Source organism: Lactuca saligna, chromosome 7 (assembly GCF_052625555.1).
Source record: "Lactuca saligna cultivar CGN05327 chromosome 7, ASM5262555v1, whole genome shotgun sequence".
Classification (NCBI taxonomy): Eukaryota; Viridiplantae; Streptophyta; class Magnoliopsida; order Asterales; family Asteraceae; genus Lactuca; species Lactuca saligna.
In genome coordinates this window covers 17,845,732-17,864,965 of record NC_136423.1, presented here as the reverse complement: position 1 = coordinate 17,864,965, position 19,234 = coordinate 17,845,732, and the positions used below count along the sequence as shown (strand labels likewise).

The 19,234-nt window shown below is 35.7% G+C and overlaps 1 protein-coding gene across 1 annotated transcript; it reads right to left on the bottom strand.

The window, feature by feature from the left end:
* Window positions 1-14,288: 14,288 nt before the first annotated feature.
* LOC145005176 (G-type lectin S-receptor-like serine/threonine-protein kinase At1g61550) lies at window positions 14,289-17,736 on the bottom strand. The gene is made up of 7 exons (XM_078964226.1): window positions 16,414-17,736; window positions 16,228-16,344; window positions 15,849-16,039; window positions 15,538-15,748; window positions 15,215-15,452; window positions 14,986-15,133; window positions 14,289-14,680 (listed from the first exon to the last, which is right to left on the bottom strand). The coding sequence occupies exons 1-7, from the start codon at window positions 17,717-17,719 to the stop codon at window positions 14,384-14,386; spliced, it is 2,508 nt and encodes an 835-aa protein (XP_078820352.1). The 5' UTR covers window positions 17,720-17,736; the 3' UTR covers window positions 14,289-14,383.
* Between the last annotated feature and the right edge of the window lie 1,498 nt (window positions 17,737-19,234).

The window sequence follows — 19,234 nt, the reverse complement described above, 5'->3', positions numbered from 1 at the left end:
GTGCCATCCTGTTAGCTTGGAAAAAAGCGAGTTGGATTCGGAAAGGAAAGTGGGATAAGCCCTAGAAGTGAATTCGATAAAGGATATGCCAGTCGAGGAAAGGGGTAGTAGCTTGGTACCGGGTCAGGACCCGGTGGTTCAGGGTGATGTCTAGCTTTGTAAGGGTCAAGTGATTATTGTGATTTAGGGTGATGGAAGTATTATGGGGGTGATCATTGGTTAATGAGGGTTGTTATCAGAGAAAGAAGCTGGTGGCCAGCTTGAATCAGTTGCCGTAACTCTGGGAGGGAAGAGTTGGACTTTATAGAGGTTCGATAGCAGTGTTCGGAGGAACCTGGGTCGGTTGATACCAGGAGGTGCATTGTGGGAGTATTATCTGGAATTGTGTGCTGCAGCAGGCTTCGAGGATGAAGCCTAATTTAAGTGGGGGAGAATTGTAACACCCCGAGTTCAGAAGTGCAAGTTCAGGGTTCTAAGTGTAAATAAGGAAGGTCGACTCGGCGAGTCGATGGATAACTCAGTGAGTCGGGTCACGATTCTGGACGCGTGTTAAGTGACCAACTCGACAAGTCGACAGATGGACTCAGCGAGTTGGTGCTGAAGGGAGAAAAACCCTAATCCGGGGTTTGTGCCATATATAAAGCACATTATAGCCAGCCTCAGCCTCTTTACCTTCCCTTTTAGTTCCAGAAAACCCTAATTTTGTGTGAGGCTTCATTGTTGGAAAGATTGGGGCTTAGAAGAGGAAATTGTGAAAGGAGCTTGAGAATTGGGAGTTAGCATCAAGAAGCTTGTAAAGATCTGGGATCTACATCAGAATTGTGCACATCTCTGAGGTAAGGAGCTCTTACCTTAAGCTATTTCCCTTGTGGTTCATCCTTGGTGGTTGTTTTGGGAGTTTTGAGACCTATCTCGAATTTGGAGTTGGATCTGGGGTTGCTACTCCAGATCTAGACTCATAATGGCCTAGAATGTCATAAAGCTTCAGTCCTTGAGTTGTTAGTGAAGCCCTTTGTCCTAAAAGTCTAGCCCTAGAGCATTTTGGGCTCATAGCTCCTGGAGTTCACGTAAAGTTTGCCACTTTGCATGAGGAATGGCTTGTAAAAGGGTAGATCTAGGGATTGGATCCCCTACATGGCTTGGAAAGACTCTATATGGAATGAGAACTGAAGAGACTCGGCAAGTTCCATGGGTGAACTCGGTGAGTTGGATGAAGGTGGGCATGGACTCGACGAGTTGGAAGAACAACTCGGCGAGTCTGTTGAATATTGCTTTGGACTCAACGAGTCTGTTCTTAGACTCGACGAGTCTAGTCGAGGAGTCCTAACCTTCTCTGGTTGAACGGTGAATTGGCGAGTCGAGGGATGACTCAGTGAGTTGATCGTGAAGGGATTCAGAGTTGTTGGACTCAGCGAGTCTTGGGGTGACTCGGCGAGTTAAGTCGCGTCATGGGAGTTTTCAGAGCATAGGGACTCGACGAGTCACCAGGTTGACTCGGCAAGTAGAGTCAGTCAGGAAGGTTAACTTTGACTGAGGACTTTGACCCTGACCGGGAGTTGACCAGTTGACTTCTAAGGGTATTTCGGTAATTATGGGTATTTATTGAATTCAGTCATTTGGTATGGATCAGTGATGGAGTTCGTGTCGGAGGTTGGGGCAGCGTGATCTTATCTCTTCAGTCAGCAGTTGCGAGGTGAGTTATCCTCACTATATCGACAGGGTATAAGGCACCGAGGCTGACCTTTATCGGATGGAAATCCGGGTAGTTGTTATGTTATTGCTTTGCTATATGTTTACATCCTAGTAGTTAGGATAATATATGTTAGAGGCCTGGTTAAGGTCGGAATCCTGGTATATAGGATGATGCTATGTTAGTGACCGGTTAGGTTGGTATCCTGGTTATGATATGTATGTGATCTGCTACATCGGTTGATTAGTGATTAATTGATATATGATTATATGTTTATGTGCACATGGTTGGTTGACTGGGGTTGGGTTGAGGCGGGCCCTGCTTTGTGCTGTAGGCCAACATACCCAGGGCGGACCGGATATCCCGAAGGCCCAGTTTTCAGTGTATTGTTTAGTAACTCACTAAGCTTTCGAGCTTACAGTTTTCAGTGTATTGTTTCAGGTACTTCAGAAGATCGTGGCAAGGCGAAGGTGTGATCATGCCGCTCCTCATGTTTTATGTATTTATGATGTGGTTCTGGGAAATACTCTGATAATAAATGAATTGAAAACCTTTTTGTAATGAATTAATGAATATGGGTTGTTTTTGAAAAGTTTAAATTGGTTGAAAATTTTTGGATGTTACAAATACTCTCAAAAATCATCCTTCTGATTCTATCTATCTCTTCAAGAATACAAAACAACAAGGTATTTTTCCATGTTTCAAATTTAGAAGTAGTCTGACTTCTAAATTGTCATTCTTTAGATTATCCAAAATCTGATTTCATGATACCCCAACTATAGGGACAAAATCAAAGATTTTGGAAAGTGACTGCAATAACGATCCTAGAAATATCCAAGTAATTTGATATTTTTAAGACCCCAAAACTCTAACATTATTTGTTTTCTTAAATCTAATATTAGGTTTTTTTTCCCTCATTTTACACGGAGAAACAAATTAATCTATTGCTGATTTTATCATAATTATGTTTGGTATAATATTTAGACAAAATTGCAAAAATGGTCCCTGTGGTATGCATTTTTCATGGGGTTTAGTTTAAACCTCGACTTTTTTGGCTTCATGGTCCTTTTAAGGTAGTTTGTTTGTGGAATTAGTCCCTGTTAAACTTGAAAAGAGGGCCCTCTTAATTTGTTTTTCTATTTTCTTAAACATTTTTTCCTTGTATTTAAATTTTAAAAGAAAAACAAATAAAAAGAGCCCTCTCTCTCTCTCTCTCTCTCTCTCTCTCTCTCTCTCTTTCTCATACCTTCTTCGTTCTCATCGAACCTCTAAAATAAACTACTAAAGACTCAATGTTTCCAATGATCTCCACCCTCAAATAAGCCATCATCATTGATGTTTCTTCCTTCCCCCTCACTACACGACTGTCGTCTGCTTCCTCCTCCCGCATCGTCGCTGCCTGCTCCTTCCATTCTTTGCCCTAACCCGTTTTCCCTCTCATCGCCGCCAATACGCCTACTCCTTCCCTTCTTTGCCCTAAATCCTCACATGAACTCACCGATTTCTCTTCATCAGGCGCCAATGACAAACTTTGGAAAGAACAACTACTTCTTCTTGGAATTCATCAATATAGCTCCCGCTTCCATTCTTTTTACTATACATTTTGTTCCATCATGTACTTGAACCTTGTAAACAAACCCCAAATTAATCCACTGTGAACCAGTTCGTGTTCATTGGAGAAATTTTTATAGAACTTGAACATAGAAGGGGAATCGATGCTCGGTCCAGGACATTCAGTAGGAGCAGGTGATGACATCGTTATTGGTGCAGGTGCTGGAGCATTGTGCTTATTTGATCGGAGACTGACCAATGTGGGTGGGGAACTCACTGTCACAACTAGCATCTTAGCTAGGAAATTCTATTCCTATGTAACCATTCAACTATTGTAAAACATATACTCTAAGTAAATCTCACTCAATTCTCATTTAGATCCACCATTTATGTTCATCAAAGAGTCTGAAGCCCTAAGAACCATGGTTTAAGTCCATATTGGACTAGGATTTCCTTATTGGGCCTAATGGACCAATAAGCATCCAATTCAACCATTTTGAGCTTGGAAACCTTATTCGGAGTCTAATTGGACCCACTTCCATAAAACTTAGCCTTTTGGGACATTTTGGGTGCAAAACAAATTAGTTTACCCTTAATAGCCATATGGGCCATTAATGAGTTAATTTTCCCTAATGGGCCATAAACTCCCTTTTTCTTTCAAAATGGGCCATGAACTATCAAATGAACCCAATGGGTCGAAAATTTTATGTTTAGGTTCCAAAAATCCTAGGTAGATGTTAATGGGCTCAAACTATTCCATCCCTCCCCCTCTTGGTCCAAAAATCTTGGCCCAACATCAGTTAACAATAAAAAAGGGAAATATGATGAGAGTTGACTTAGGAGGTGCCACCTCCATATTGTTCAACATGTAACAATGTTAGATCCCCCATACTTCCATGCAAGTCACCTCACCAAATCTCTCCTCTCTCCTCTTGATATTTCAACCGAGAACCAAAAGCACACACACACACACTAAACAATTCTCTCCAAAACATCTCTAAAATCATCCTCTTCTTTCATCAAAGATCTCAAGGTTTTGCTTGTGCTGCAAGAGTAATCTTCAAGGTTTCAACTACTTGGTAAGTATTTATTATATATAAACACATATTATCTATCTTAATGATAAAAATCTTTTCTTACATAACCTCCTTTCATGTTCTGACTCATTAGAATTACCTAAGTTCGAAAACTACTCAAGGGGATTTTCTAGGGCCGAAAATCACTTCATCTCTTTCCATTCGTCTTCAAAAACCAAAACATCAAGCAAAGGTGAGTTCATACTCCCTTGTTTTCGGTTTTCATATGATTTTTGGTGGAGAATGAAAGTAAAATGTGTAGATCTATGTGTTATATGCATCTTTTGTTGGATAAGGTGTCTAATTCCATAACTTATTTGGTATAAACTTGACCCGACCCGGCATGGTCCATTTGGGTTGCATTTCATCCAAACTATTTATGGATAATTTTATGAGAGTTATACACATATGATTATTAATATATTATAAGTTATAATATATTAATATGGAGTCATGTTATTTAATTAGTCTTAGTCTTAAATTAATTATGAATTAATTTAGAGATTAAAAGGAAGACTAATTAGATTGTGGGCTATTGGTTTTATATGGTGTGGGCTAACACTCATTTGTTAATGGGCTAGGCTTGTATGGAAGTCCATGGATGATCCATGAAGCTTTTAACCCATGGATCCTTGGAAAAGGAAAGGTCATGGGTTATTAGGGTTTCACCCTAATCATGTACACTATATAAGCATGCTATTGTTGCATGAAATAGCCACTAGTGTAACTAGTATGTGTGTTTGTGTGTGGCCGATTTTGTAAGTGTGTATACACTCTCTCAAAGTTTTCCAAGAGTTTGTGGTGATTTGTGATTCCATTTGAGGCATTCACACTATTGGTGCTTGGCCCTCAAACTCCTTAGGAATCAAACTCATCATCAAAAGGTATGTAATCTCAACTAATTCTTTTATGTTTAAAAGTACCCCATGCCATGTTAGATAGGTTATGAACCTTGGGAAAAATTATTATTTTGCATGTATTTAGACAAACATAGATCCAAGGTTTATTAGGGTTGCATGCACACTTAGGAAGTGTTAGATTACTCAAAACCCAACAGTGGTATCAGAGCCTAGGCTTGCTTGTTTGATACTTGATGCAAAATAGTGAAAAAAGTCGAAATTTTTGCTGTCTGCATGATGGACTCATCGAGTCCATGGGGGGACTCTCCGAGTCCAAGGCAAAATTCATCCTACTCGCCGAGTAGGTTCGTCCACTCGGCGAGTAGAAGGTTCAGAATGCAGATTTTCGACTTTTGCTGCTGGAAATGGACTAGAAACTTTACCCTAAACTGTTTTGATGTTTTAAAACTTATTTTAGTTGGTGTAATGGTTGTTCTAATCCATTTACAATAGCATATATGAAAATTTCATGCTTTGTATGTGTTCATATAATTCTTGAAACTTTGATAATCATGCTCATGTTCTTATGAATTTAGAAGATGATAGGAATTATTTGCTGAATTGTTTAGGATTAATTCTTGATCATTTATGTGTTTTAATGGAGTCCATAATTTGTCCTCAAGTTATGGATATCCAAAGGTCACTTTTCTTTAAGACACATTAAAAACACATAAGTTACATAAAATGAAGAGCCTTCATTGTATGAACCTTTAATTCATAAGTTATGAAATGAAAAGTTTTGAAGAGTTACAAAACTTGCCCTCAAGTTTTGGAATTTGGAAAAGTTTCACACACTTTAATAAACTTAAATTCCAACACTTAGGGTTTTAAAAGTTAAAATTCAACACTTATACTATTTATAACATTAATGGTTAATTATTATATATATGTATAAGAACAAGTCGTTTTACCGTTAGTAGGCCTCATTTACGAAGCCGGTCTATAAGGTGGGTATAAGGTTGTTGCCTATAAAATGACAACCTAATGGGTGTCCACTCTCACCCACCGCTTGCTTGACTGGTGGAGGGTCGTTAGCCGAACGGGTAAGACAAGGACTTATAAATTCTCATTAAGTATGATGAATATTATAAAGTAACTAAATCTTTTATTTAATTCCCAATCTTAGTTACTTTAGGAAAAATGTGAACTTGGTGCTAATCCATGGAATTCACACTTTGTACCTTACCAATTCGTTGGTGGAGCGTGTGTGGTTAACCAACACACTAACTTGGACTAGTAAGGATCACGAAGGGTGACTTAATGTTTGTCATAGATCAATGGAGCGTGTGTGGTTAACCGACACATTGATTAGGTGATAATATTAAGGGTACCAAGTGAATTAGCATGGTTATTCACACCTTGTTTTGTGATCCTCGGCATCCCAGTCACAAAACTTGAAGGGCACAATCGAGATTGAAACATGCCATTGAAAAGTTCAATGAATCTCAAAATAATCTAGGAATTTCAAATCCAATTAAAACCTAATAAATCATTTCGTTTTCGTGGTGGAAATTGGTGAATCGTCATTCACCTACCTTTCAAATATATTATTACTTAGATTACGATATCCCTCTTCTAAGTATAATATATTGTGATTGGATCCTAGCCTTAATATTTCATATTGGGTGTTATATTAAGGACTTTGAATCAACTAACTTGATTTTCTCCCATTATAGATGTCTGGTTTAGACAACTATGATCTTCCCAAATCTCTTGAAGATGGTGTCACTCAACATCATGCTTCACTTCCTCCACCTCCTCAAATTATTCTCCCTCACCCACAAGTTCTTGAAAAGTTTAAAGTCACTCAATACCTATTGGCAAGCATAGTCTATGTGTGCTCACATCTTGGAGATAAAATCACATATTGACAAGTTGGGAGAGTTGGGTGTTAAAGTCTCATGAAGGTTGGATGTTCAATCACTTTCTTAGTAACATAGTGAGTCTCTTTGGGACTACTATGAGATAGACTATGACATGACCCTTAATGGTCTTATCTATTTGCTTGGTGTTGTGGAATCAACAATGATTTGGAACACCAGTAAAGCAAATTTGATTAAAAGAACAACTTCCCAAACCTTAAATGGACATTGGCAATGGTAGCATTGGATATCTAGAAAATCATTTCTCTTCCCAATGGAAAGGGATCGGCCATAGTCAACTCGGTTGACCAAATGGTAAGGAGAAAGGCTAAGTCTGAGATAGTCTCATGTGCCATTACCAAAGGGTCTATATGGTTTATTGCCAAAGGGAAGGACACTGATTGCAAAGCTGCCATATTTACCTGAAAGATCATAAGATTGATCAAGTCAAAAAGTTTGACTCTACTTCAGTTAAAGTCCACTGACTAACTCTATTAAGTTCCTATTTGGAGATTCTTATTACATAATGTGAATGGGTCACATGTTGATGTTTTTAAGAATCAAAGAAAAGATAGGAAGGTTAAAGTAAGTATATGTTGATTCTGATTGCGAAGGTGGGTTTCGATCGCATGGTTCGGTAATCAGAATTTTGAGCTGTTACTTAAGAGTTATAATATATTGCTTATGAATAGATAACAACAAGGTTTTCATGTGGATTGTAAGGATAAGTTTTTCCGCAAAGTTTTAAAATAAAAGAAAAAAGGGTTTTAATTTTATTTATTTTAAAAATATCCTTACAATGACATCTGTGGAAAATTGTTGCTTATATGTTTCCAGTAATAGCAATATTGGAAAGTGGATTTGATTATTTCATTTGTGGTAGTGTCTGAATTTACCAAATGAAGAAAGTTTTTCATCACCCAAGTTTCAATTGGACAGAAACTTGGAATCATACAAGTTGTATTGTATGATGAATGAGAATTTTCATCTTTGGAAATTAAGACTAATTTTTTGATCACATGTATATGTGAGTCAATTGAAGGACTAAGGAATTAGGTACACTGGGTGTGCGCTGGTCAAGGTCCACCACAAAGATTGATTTGTTTATTATTTACTAAATATTAGTAAATATGATTATACTTATAAGGTTAAGTATAATTCTGTAACATTGGAAAGGCTACAATGTATGACAAAACAAATGAGAAGAATCAACTTAGGCAGAAAGATAAAAGTTTCTCAAATCTGAAAGGATGGGAGAGTACTTTAGTATCATATTTCATGATCATCTTAATGATTATGAAACCATATCACAAATTCATACTCTAAGGACGTCTTAGTGCATTGTTATGGCTAAGAAGATAGGTCGTGAATTGTTGGATTGGTTAAAATCAAGATGATGAGTCATACTTCGTTCCAAAACAATTCTTAGAGTCATACTCCAAGATTGTAACATTGAGTGACTTAAAGTAAGGTTTAAAACATTTATCAAATGTAGTGTAAAATGTTTCTACCCTTGTACATTTGAGATTGGTAAGTTGTGATGTCTTGGATGAGACAAAGACCAACTAAGACCAATTGTGTGAAGTGTTAGTCTTGATAAGAATCCGCACTATCCCTTGAATATTTGTTTTGTCAAGGAATGGTTCTTGACTGGGGAAACTTATATGTCAAGGGGACAGTGGGAGCCTTAAAGATCCTGAAAGAGTTTGTAGATTTAATCAAGAGTAAAACCTGTAATTTATCACTAGCACACGACTTATGGTTTGCAACCTATCGTGTTGACATAATTCTTATTTCTGTACCTACTTCAAATAAGTTGAATTTGCATGAGAGTTATCAGAGTTCAACTTGGAAGCATTGGTGGGCCTTGTGCTACCAAGGTGACAAGAAACTAAGATTGAACAAGTTTAATCCATGTAAGGCTGAATTTGTCACTAACCTTATCTTGTGATTATGGTTTTGACAAATTCACATGGATAGGAACTCATACACTATAAAATCTAAGTGTCATAAGGTTTCTCTCCGATTCATGAAAATGATGGTGAGGAAACGCTTTCACTAAGTAGATTTTAAGTAGATAGCAATTGTGTTATTTGGATTTTCAAAAGTCGTTAGTGGAGCGTGTGTGGTTAACCGGCACACTAACATGGACTTGTGAGAAATGGCAAATGCCTAAGCAATTGAGACTATGATTACGGCATCCCTTTTCATAGTTCTGAAAATTGTTTAGACACACATGTGAGCTATCTAAGAAAGGGTGTATGAATCTAAATCTCAGAAGTCCAGCAGATTTCTGGAAATATGTCAGAGCTAGTGGGAGCATAAGTTTTATGCTGATAATCATCATGTTAGTGGGAGCATGATTATTACATTTAGTATTGCAAGTTAGCAATGTTAATTATAGAAAACAAAGTTTCAATTCGTGAAGTTGCAGGGGTTGAAAAGTTGTTTTGCTATAATTAAGGGAGAGGAAATTATACTTTATTTCAATTCTAAAGCTTAGATTGAGATTTTAATCATCTTTAGTCAAGGACATATATATGAATTTTATGTCTGAATGGTTCGACTTAAGGAAATTCTATATATATTGCGTTCTCAAAATTCAATTATGACTACGGCATCCCTTTTCATAGTTAAATTTTGAAAACATGGCAAATAAAAAATATTGTAGCAAAAGACTGATCTAGTATTATGTCTTTATATGAGACATCATGAATCGGTTCCCATATGCTTCGGATATAGGATCGATTTCATGTGCTATAATATTCATCCTTTCTAAATTTTCAAATGCTCAGGGCATTTAGAAGGAAAAAGTCTAGAACTGGATATGACTAAAGTGATTAAGCAATTGTCGAGGACAATCTGAGGTTTGCCAAAGATTGGTTGCTCAGGGATATTTGGAAGTATAGTGTTAATTTTGGCAGGACCATATTGACATTTTCTGAAAAGAGGTAACTCTTGTTCGGAAGTGATAGTCAAAATGGGACTATGGAAATGTCTCCATAGGTGGAAGTTATTCAATCTATGTAAGATTAGAAAACCTTAATGCAAGAAGGATGTTAAAAGCAATGTACTTTGAATATGAGACTTCCGTTCCATAGAAGTTGACCTTCTTTGGAATACTCTGTAATGACTGGTGATAAGGTTTTGGTGACTTTGTGAATAATCATTACAAGAGGAACATTGCATAAAAGTTTTAAATCTAACATATTTTTGGTAAATGATAGGAATCGGGGATTCTCACATTTACAATAAGGATTTGGGATTGTGAAATGAGTATCATTGGAATCATGTTCAATTGATCTACATCACAATGTAAGGATCATAGAAAAACATAGTGTGCATACTTGGAGTATGGCATAACTATTGTTTCGAAAAACAAAGTGTACATGCTAGGAGCATGGGACGACTGTTGTTTTATTCGAAGTCTTAAGTTGATTGTTTGAAACATTATACAATGAATAATGTGTAATCAATATGGTGATAAATAAAAGGTGGTTCTATTTATATTCAAAAGGGTTCTGAGACCATATTGGATTCGATTATTATTGTGTTTCACTTTGCATGTTTTGACTTCAAAAATAGCTAGGTTATTCTTTCCGAATGACTAAGTTATTTAAACACTCCACAGTCGTTCATATGTTGGAAGTAAGTATGAATCAAGATTGTCATGAATCGATTTTGTAGATGGCTAAATGGGTTTAGTCATAGCAACGGTTGCTACAACATTCATGAGTGCTCATAAGTTATGAGTATTGGAATAAACCCACGCTCACTTGCATCACTTCATGGAATTTATCTCGAGTGATCGTGAGACGGTAATATCATATAAATCTTCAAACCTAGAGATATGAGTTGTTACCTATGAGTTGGTTGTGCATTGATTGCACGTAAACACATCAGTAACTTGATGTTATAAAACATGCCTTTATGTACAATTCAACAAGTAGTAGAACAAGCATATGAGTCAAAGTTTATCTGTTCCTTCTAGAAATAGGAGCGATATCTGGGACCCTCGATGATTTTGTTGTGACCTATATACCGGCCGGTTAGAACTAAATTGATGTGTTCAATTAATTTCTTTGTCAAACAAATCGAAAATCGGGAAACAAACTGCTGGATAATAAGTATGACGTTGTTCCATGTATTTTTCCGGTTGATATCATGAGAACAGAGGATTATATGATCACTTATCTAAAATGGCGCTTCATAGTTCAACAGAGTTTTCGAGAGCTACGATTGCTGGTTGGTTCCTGAAGTAACATACGCAAATATAGTTATCAGACTTATCCAAGTGGGAATCTGTTGGATAAGGTGTCTAAGTCCATAACTTATTTGGTATATACTTGACCCGACCCGACATGGTCCATTTAGGTTGCATTTCATCCAAACTATTTATGGATAATTTTATGAGAGTTATACACATATGATTATTAATATATTATAAGTTATAATATATTAATATGAAGTCATGTTATTTAATTAGTCTTAGTCTTAAATTAATTATGAATTAATTTAGAGATTAAAAGGAAGACTAATTAGATTGTGGGCCATTGGTTTTATATGGTGTGGGCTAACACTCATTTGTTAATGGGCTAGGCTTGTATGGAAGTCCATGGATGATCCATGGAGCTTTTAACCCATGGATCCTTGGAAAAGGAAAGGTCATGGGTTATCAGGGTTTCACCCTAATCATGTACACTATATAAGCATGCTTATGTTGCATGAAATAGCCACTAGTGTAACTAGTATGTGTGTTTGTGTGTGGACGATTTTATAAGTGTGTATACACTCTCTCAAAGTTTTCCAAGAGTTTGTAGTGATTTGTGATTCCATTTGAGGCATTCACACTATTGGTGCTTGGCCCTCAAACTCCTTAGGAATCAAACTCATCATCAAAAGGTATGTAATCTCAACTAATTCTTTTATGTTTAAAAGTACCCCATGCCATGTTAGATAGGTTATGAACCTTGGGAAAAATTATTATTTTGCATGTATTTAGACAAACATAGATCCAAGGTTTATTAGGGTTGCATACACACTTAGGAAGTGTTAGATTGCTCAAAACCCAACATCTTTTGTGTGAATTCTTAGTTTATTTGGTAAAAATGGGTTAGATCTTAGCAAATCTCGAAATTTTAAGTAATATTAAGCAAAGATCTATGAACTATGACATTATATACATCACATTATCAAGCCAAAAGTGATTACATGTTTAAGATACAAAAGATTTCAACAAAAACCTTGTTAAAGATAAAAAATTGTTAAGAAAACAAAAGATAAGGGCAAAAAGTGACATTTATATTTTTATAGGGACCAAACAGGTCCTACTTGTCTAAAAAGGGATTTTTATGATAAACATACTGTCCAAAGGACCAAGAATGTAAATTTTGGCTTAATGGGCCAAAATTTTGGGCCTCACAATTTTGGGCCCAAAATTGCGAAAAAAAAGGTTTTGGGGATTAAAATGTAAATTGGCCAAAGTTTGAATCATAAACGTAAATATGCCAAATTTTGGGGTAAAATAACGCATATTCCAAAATTGGACAAAAAATGTAACTTTTATCAAAGATTTGGCCGAAAGTGACAACTTTTACAAACAAGAGGCTGAAAATGCAATTTTCTGCAAAACTAGGCAATAAATGTCAAAATATAAAATTTTGGATTAAATTTGTGAGTTTCTAAACATTTGGGACAACATTGCAAATTTTTATAAATTATGGACTAAAATGTCATTTTTACAAAACTTTGGGCCTTAATTGAAAATTTGTAGGATTATTGGCCAGAAATGTCATTTTTACAAAAAGAAAGCTTCTTATCATCAATCTAGTAAACGTCGAGCTAAAACAAACAACAAAACAAAACAAATGAACGAAAAACGTCGATAACTATTTATTGGACCTAATATTCATGTTACTTGGCCATTGGGCCCTAAGGGCCTATTTAAGTGTATATTGGGCACAATGTTTTCCATGACGTGTTTATCGGGCCTTGCGACTCACTTACATGTTAATTTAGGCCTAAGCTATAAATTACATGTTTATTGGGCTCTTGTGGCCCATTTATATGCCTATTAGGCCTAAATTACCCTCTTACATGTTATTGGGCCTTTGTGGTCTAATTAAATGCTAATAGGGTTTGAAATGGAAATTTCACATGCTAGTAGATTGTAACTGTACTTTTGCATAATCATTAAACTTCGTATACTTATATATGTACCTTTCGAATACAAAAACATATCACATATACGTAAACATTAAACATAGTACAAAAATGGGTTGAGAATCTAGTGATACATGTCGGTTGGCACTTCTGAGTGTACAATCGTAGCTTGTAGTTATAATCAGAGTTTCTAGGTAGGAAAGCGGGAGTTTGTGTATAGATCTATACGGGATGACCCCTCACGCCTTAGCTGTTCGCTACAGCTAGACTAGGCCAGTCTAGGGCGACAAAATTTTGGGCAATATCGGCATTTGGAAAAAAAATACCAAGACGGGCAACCTAGTCATTATCATGTATGGTTATAACGACTCATAGGGATTCAATACCAAAAATCTAACCTTTCGAAGATAAACTCTTCGATTGTATCAATGCAAAACGACTTATTTAATGATACAAGAATCTAGACATTGTTATAAAACAAAAAATATCGGATTTTTTGGGGAAATTATTCATATACATTTATCATTTATTCATAATGCAATGAATCTAAACTACACTCATATAATTTATAACTATGAAATTCACACATGCATTTATACTTGATGTTTACATATTTTCAGACAATTTACAAAAAATATCGGATTTTCTTGGTTTTTACAAAAGATACAAAGGCTTTTATTCAACCATACTTATGAACTCACCAACATTATATATGTTGACCGTTTTCAAAATAACTTGTATTTTTAGGTAACCGTTAAGCAGGAAGGATTTGCAAGAATGTATGAAATTATTTTGTGTAACATAATCTATTGTACTTTTAAAAACTTGAAACTATGTAACTTATAACAATGTACTTGATGTGAACAATGCTAGTTGTTATATGTAATGCTGGTGATGAATGTGTTATGCTTTATGTTGTTGAATTATTATTAAAAGAGTTACATTTTTGCATCATGTAATCTACTTCTATCTTTTTTAGATAGATAATCTTGGATTTCACATATAATCTTACACATTCGAATGTGTATTACAAGAAACTATCACCAAGATCACAACATACAACATTAATTTTGCTTGAGAGCCAAGTCAGCTAATTACAAATCATACATATATAACAAATAGATATGTTAGCTCAATTACTTGCTATCGCCCTTCCATCATGGATAGAGTGACTGTATTTCTAGAACACATGTTCTTGAATTCCTGACCAATGCCATTGGTACTAGACAACCTTTGTAAAGTAAATAATGGCATTTTTGGCTCTGGGAGATGAGTTTCACTGCATAACATAGACACTGCTTCTGTCATTGTTGGCCTATCCTCAGCCAAATCCTGAACACAAAGAAGTCCCACGTGTATGCATCTCAAACCTTCTGTTGACACTCCTAATGTCTCATCGATCAATTCTACTCCTTGCCCTTCATTCCATGACTTCCATGCCTGAAAGAATAAACGAGAATAATCACACACACACACAAAAAGATATAATATTTAATATGGTTCGATTAATGTGACTTACGTCCACACATGAGATAATATTCTTATTCATGAGCTTGGAACCGATATTATTTCACAAATAAAACCCTAGAGCCGTTATATATAGTCAAAGTACAAACGTAAACCCAAAATAGAACCGGGTCGGGCCAATCTACAACTCTCAAGTCACATTTAACGGTATGTATTCTGTTATATGTAAATGGGAGAAGTTATGTGGTATGGTTTTGTGCGTTAAATTTTATACTTACGTGTTCGAGTGGATAGATTTGTTCGTTATGTATGAATTCGGTATTCCTTTTACCACTTATAATCTCCAATAGCATTACTCCATAACTAAATACATCCGATTTCTCTGAAATTACTCCTCTCATGGCGTATTCAGGAGACATATAGCCACTGCATTTCATAATATAAAAAGCCGATTGTTAGAATGTTCTCAAGAATCACAAATCTACATGTGAAATGAATGATTCTCACTATGTTCCAACAATCCTGCGAGTATTTGCTAGCTCTTGTGTTATTTGAAAAGTACGTGCCAATCCAAAATCTGATATCTTGGGATTCATTTTGTCATCTAGTAGAATATTGCTACATTTCAAATCCCTATGTATGATCCTTAAACTAGAATCCCGATGGAGATAAATAAGTCCACGACCAATTCCTTGAATGATGTTGAAACGAGTCGCCCAATCAAGTTGCATACGTTTCTTTGGATCTATTTCATACATAATACAAGTTATTTCTAAATTATGATGATTTTACAAGTGAAAATGAAAAGTGATCAATCCATTCAAACTGACCAAATAGAAAGGTGTCCAAGCTTTTGTTTATCATGTACTCATAAATCAATGATCTTTCTTTCCCTTCAAAGCAGCAACCCAAAAGTTTAACAAGATTCCTGTGTTGGAGCTTAGAAATCAACACGATTTCATTCTTAAACTCTTCAAATCCTTGCCCAGAATGACCTGACAGCCTTTTCACTGCTATCTGCTGTCCATTATCTAACATTCCCTATTTTAATCATTTATGAAAGTAGTTAGTGCTGGTTTTGTGTCAATTAATTGCTTGGAAAATATGCAAATAAAGAAGTTTGTAAATACTAGTTTATTACCTTATAAACAGCACCGAATCCTCCTTCACCAAGTTTGTTTCTGTAGCTAAAGTTTTCGGTGGCAGCTATTATTTGTTGGAACTTATATATAGGCAATTCATAAGACTCCTTGCTAAGCTCATCTTCTTGTAGCGTATCCTTTAAGACAATATGATCCTCCGAACTTAAGTGATTCAACTTTGTTTTCTTTCCTACAAAGATAAATTTTTGACACACAAATTAATAAGATATCTAAAATTAAATTAGAAATGGGTTCTTTTGACAACAAACATTCTTTTGGCTGTGCTTTAGACTAAGAGCAGCAACCATTGAATAAATTGTTTTTCTTAACTATCTCATGGTAAAAGTATCTGGATAATCATAAATCGTATCTTCTTACCCTTTTTATTTTTTTTCCACTTGTATAAACACAATATGAAACCACCTAAGGCAAGTACACCACCTATGGCTGAGATACTGATGGCAACTGCTACTGCTGCTCCTTTTGTTTCTTCACCTATAAACATGTGTTAATAGTTATAAAGAAGTAAAAAAAAATCTACAAAAATCAAGAATTTGAATTTACCTGATTCCTCAAAGGCAAGGCGCAAGAAAAGATTCTCCCCACCAAATGAAAACTTCTCGATATCAATAAGCTCTTGTTCCCAAATCATGCAGTTTATCCCTTCCACAAAAGCATACGCCTTACAAGAACAGTTACCCAAACACAAGCTCTTGCAATCATCCGTATCCATGTAAGGAAAGTATTGATAATAATCTGGGAGCTTGATCCCACTTACCACCTGAAACTTATCCGGTTTACTTTTTCCAGAAGCCAAAATACTTTCATTCTTCTCACACAAAAGTTCATTTCGTCTCACACAACCCCTAGTCCAATTACTTATACTCCATTCATCTTTTGACTGTGGTACAAACCCTTTTAAGCACTCACAAATACGAGTCTTGTTTGTACAAATTGAAAAAACACCACAAACTCCATAAACATCACAAGGATTCGCAGGTGCTTCCCACCTAAACTCCCATATGTTACGAACATCATCCAAGGAATTCAACTCCAACACACCATTATCTCTTAAATAAAGCCATCTGATATCTGATGAGCTATGAATGTTAATGCTGATGTATGCTCCTCCTTGTGAGTTCTCAGGCATGAGAGTCATTAGATTCGAGTAGCCAGCCTCAAGCTCTGGTATCCCTATAAACTTTCCTCCATCCCATGGCCCACTTCTCCAATACGGTTTTGAACCACGCCATGTGAAAGCCTGTGGTGGCTGCTCTTCCGAAAGCCCAACTACAAAATCTCCAAGTGTTGGATCATTATCACTTTTCCATGATGTCAACAAATCTTTCCCTTGTGTTTTCCCATTCGTCCCAACTCTCATGCCTGGTAATAGAGTGTTACCAGGATAGTCAAAACTTTCCCACAAAGTCAACCCTGAGATGGTATCGTTAAGAGCAAAACATCCTGTGTCTGTAAGCTTTGCGATTGTTTCGTTTGACTGGACTTTTATGCTTGTTGACCAAACAGTCTTTTGGTCATCATCTAGGATTCTCAGGTTCCCATTGTTGCCAATTGTGAGGGTGGGATTGGTGTCGGAAACTGAGATTGGATTTTGTCTGTTTGCAACCCATATAAATTTTCTTGGGAGAATATTTTTGAACCATATACCGAGATATCGGTTACTTGAATTACTTGGACTGAAGAACCCTAGCTCAAAGACTTGATTGGAAGAGACAAGAGTCTGCTGTAATGAGATTGGACTTACTTTAGTCAATATATCAGTTGACTTGCAGTGTTGTAGTGAAATAATCAGGATATACAAGCATGTCATGCATATACAGTTTACAAAAGTGGCTCTTGTAGTAGCCATACCCTTTTGCAGATTAAGTCTTTAGAATTAGGAAAATTTACAATCTATCAATTTAGCATGATGATCATATTTAATCTAAAGCCAAGTCTTTCATTTGTAGGTCGGTGCTCTTTTCATATTGTGATAAACACTTGACTTTTTCTGATCGAAATCTGATATTTCACAATATGACATGGTCTCTCTTTTAAAGAAATCAAGACTAATATCCGGATAGCTATACTTTATCTACTTTGATGCCAACCACAATATATAAAAAAGTGATATATTGTACTGAGGGTTAGTACTTAGTAGTACAATTAATCATAGATCCGGTCAAAACCACATAAAGTCAATATTATGAAAGTAAACATGGTTTTGATCCTCTACCTGCTATTGATCTTGAATTTATAGGTCAAAATCATGAATCATAGCTTAAGATGTTACATGGTGCAAGGTATTAACTCTAGTATTAATGTAGGTTAGTCACATTCGGAAACGAGTATCAGTTGTGCTCATCATCGAAGTAATTATAAATGTTTGGTTGGATGGAAATGGAATGGAACGATTGAATGAATGGATTGGACTAGGTAACGATGGAAGTCATTAAATTCCATGATGATCATGTTTGTTTTAGGATTAGTATGAATTTTCATATAAATTATTTTTATTTATATGTTAATAAAATGTATATTTTTAACTCTATTATCATGTAATTACTGTTAATGAACGAGTCATTAAATTCCATGATCAAGAAAGTTATGACAAAAACGTGTTTTTCTAGTTATTTTTGAAAAAAATGTAATTTAATTAAAATCATGAAATGTAAAAAAAATTCCTTTTAAAAATGGGTTATCATGCAAATTTTCATCCCATTGCACATCTCTATGAAGAATAGCATATTCCATTCCATTCCATTCATCGTTGGTCTCATTCCAATCAATTTTTTTCTTCGTTAATTGAGCAATTTTTTTTAATTAAATTAAATTTATATAGTGAGGTCAGTTTAGTCGTTTAGTTGAAGTATAAATAGGATGTTAGTGTTCACTACATGGATCGAGCCCTACGCAGACGACAATTAAGGACTCTGTACCGACGACGTGTCGTCGGTAATGTTTATAACGACGACATGACGTCTATAAAAAATCGTCGGCATAGCTCCGTTGGTAAAAGTTGAAAATGTTGTCGGGACAGGGGTCGTTGGTATAGAATAACCAATCCAGACGATATGTCGTCGGTATAGGATCGTCGGGATTGATTTTCGAGGAAATAAGAAAAAGTTTTATTCGGAACTTATATCGACAACTTGTCGTCTAGACAAGGATAACGTTATACCGACGACTTGTCTTCGGGGAAAGTATGATCAATACCGACGCCTTGTCGTTGGAAAAAAGAGGCGCAACTAACTTCCATTCTAAAAGTACGTTGCTATTAATAAGCTAATTAAGCTAAAGTTGTAATGACCAACATTAAGTCATTAACAAAAATAAAGCACTTTGAAATCATATTAGGCACTTTACAATACAAACAACAACATCT

What these genes read in the sequence shown, in the direction of transcription:
- LOC145005176 (XM_078964226.1), bottom strand. Translation starts at nt 17,719, where the DNA reads ATGGCTACTACAAGAGCCACTTTTGTAAACTGTATATGCATGACATGC. An exon ending in GATTCGGTGCTGTTTATAAG is followed by an intron (nt 15,749 to 15,848) that starts GTAATAAACTAG and finishes TGATTAAAATAG; the next exon opens with GGAATGTTAGATAATGGACA. An exon ending in CTTGGACACCTTTCTATTTG is followed by an intron (nt 15,453 to 15,537) that starts GTCAGTTTGAAT and finishes TGTATGAAATAG; the next exon opens with ATCCAAAGAAACGTATGCAA.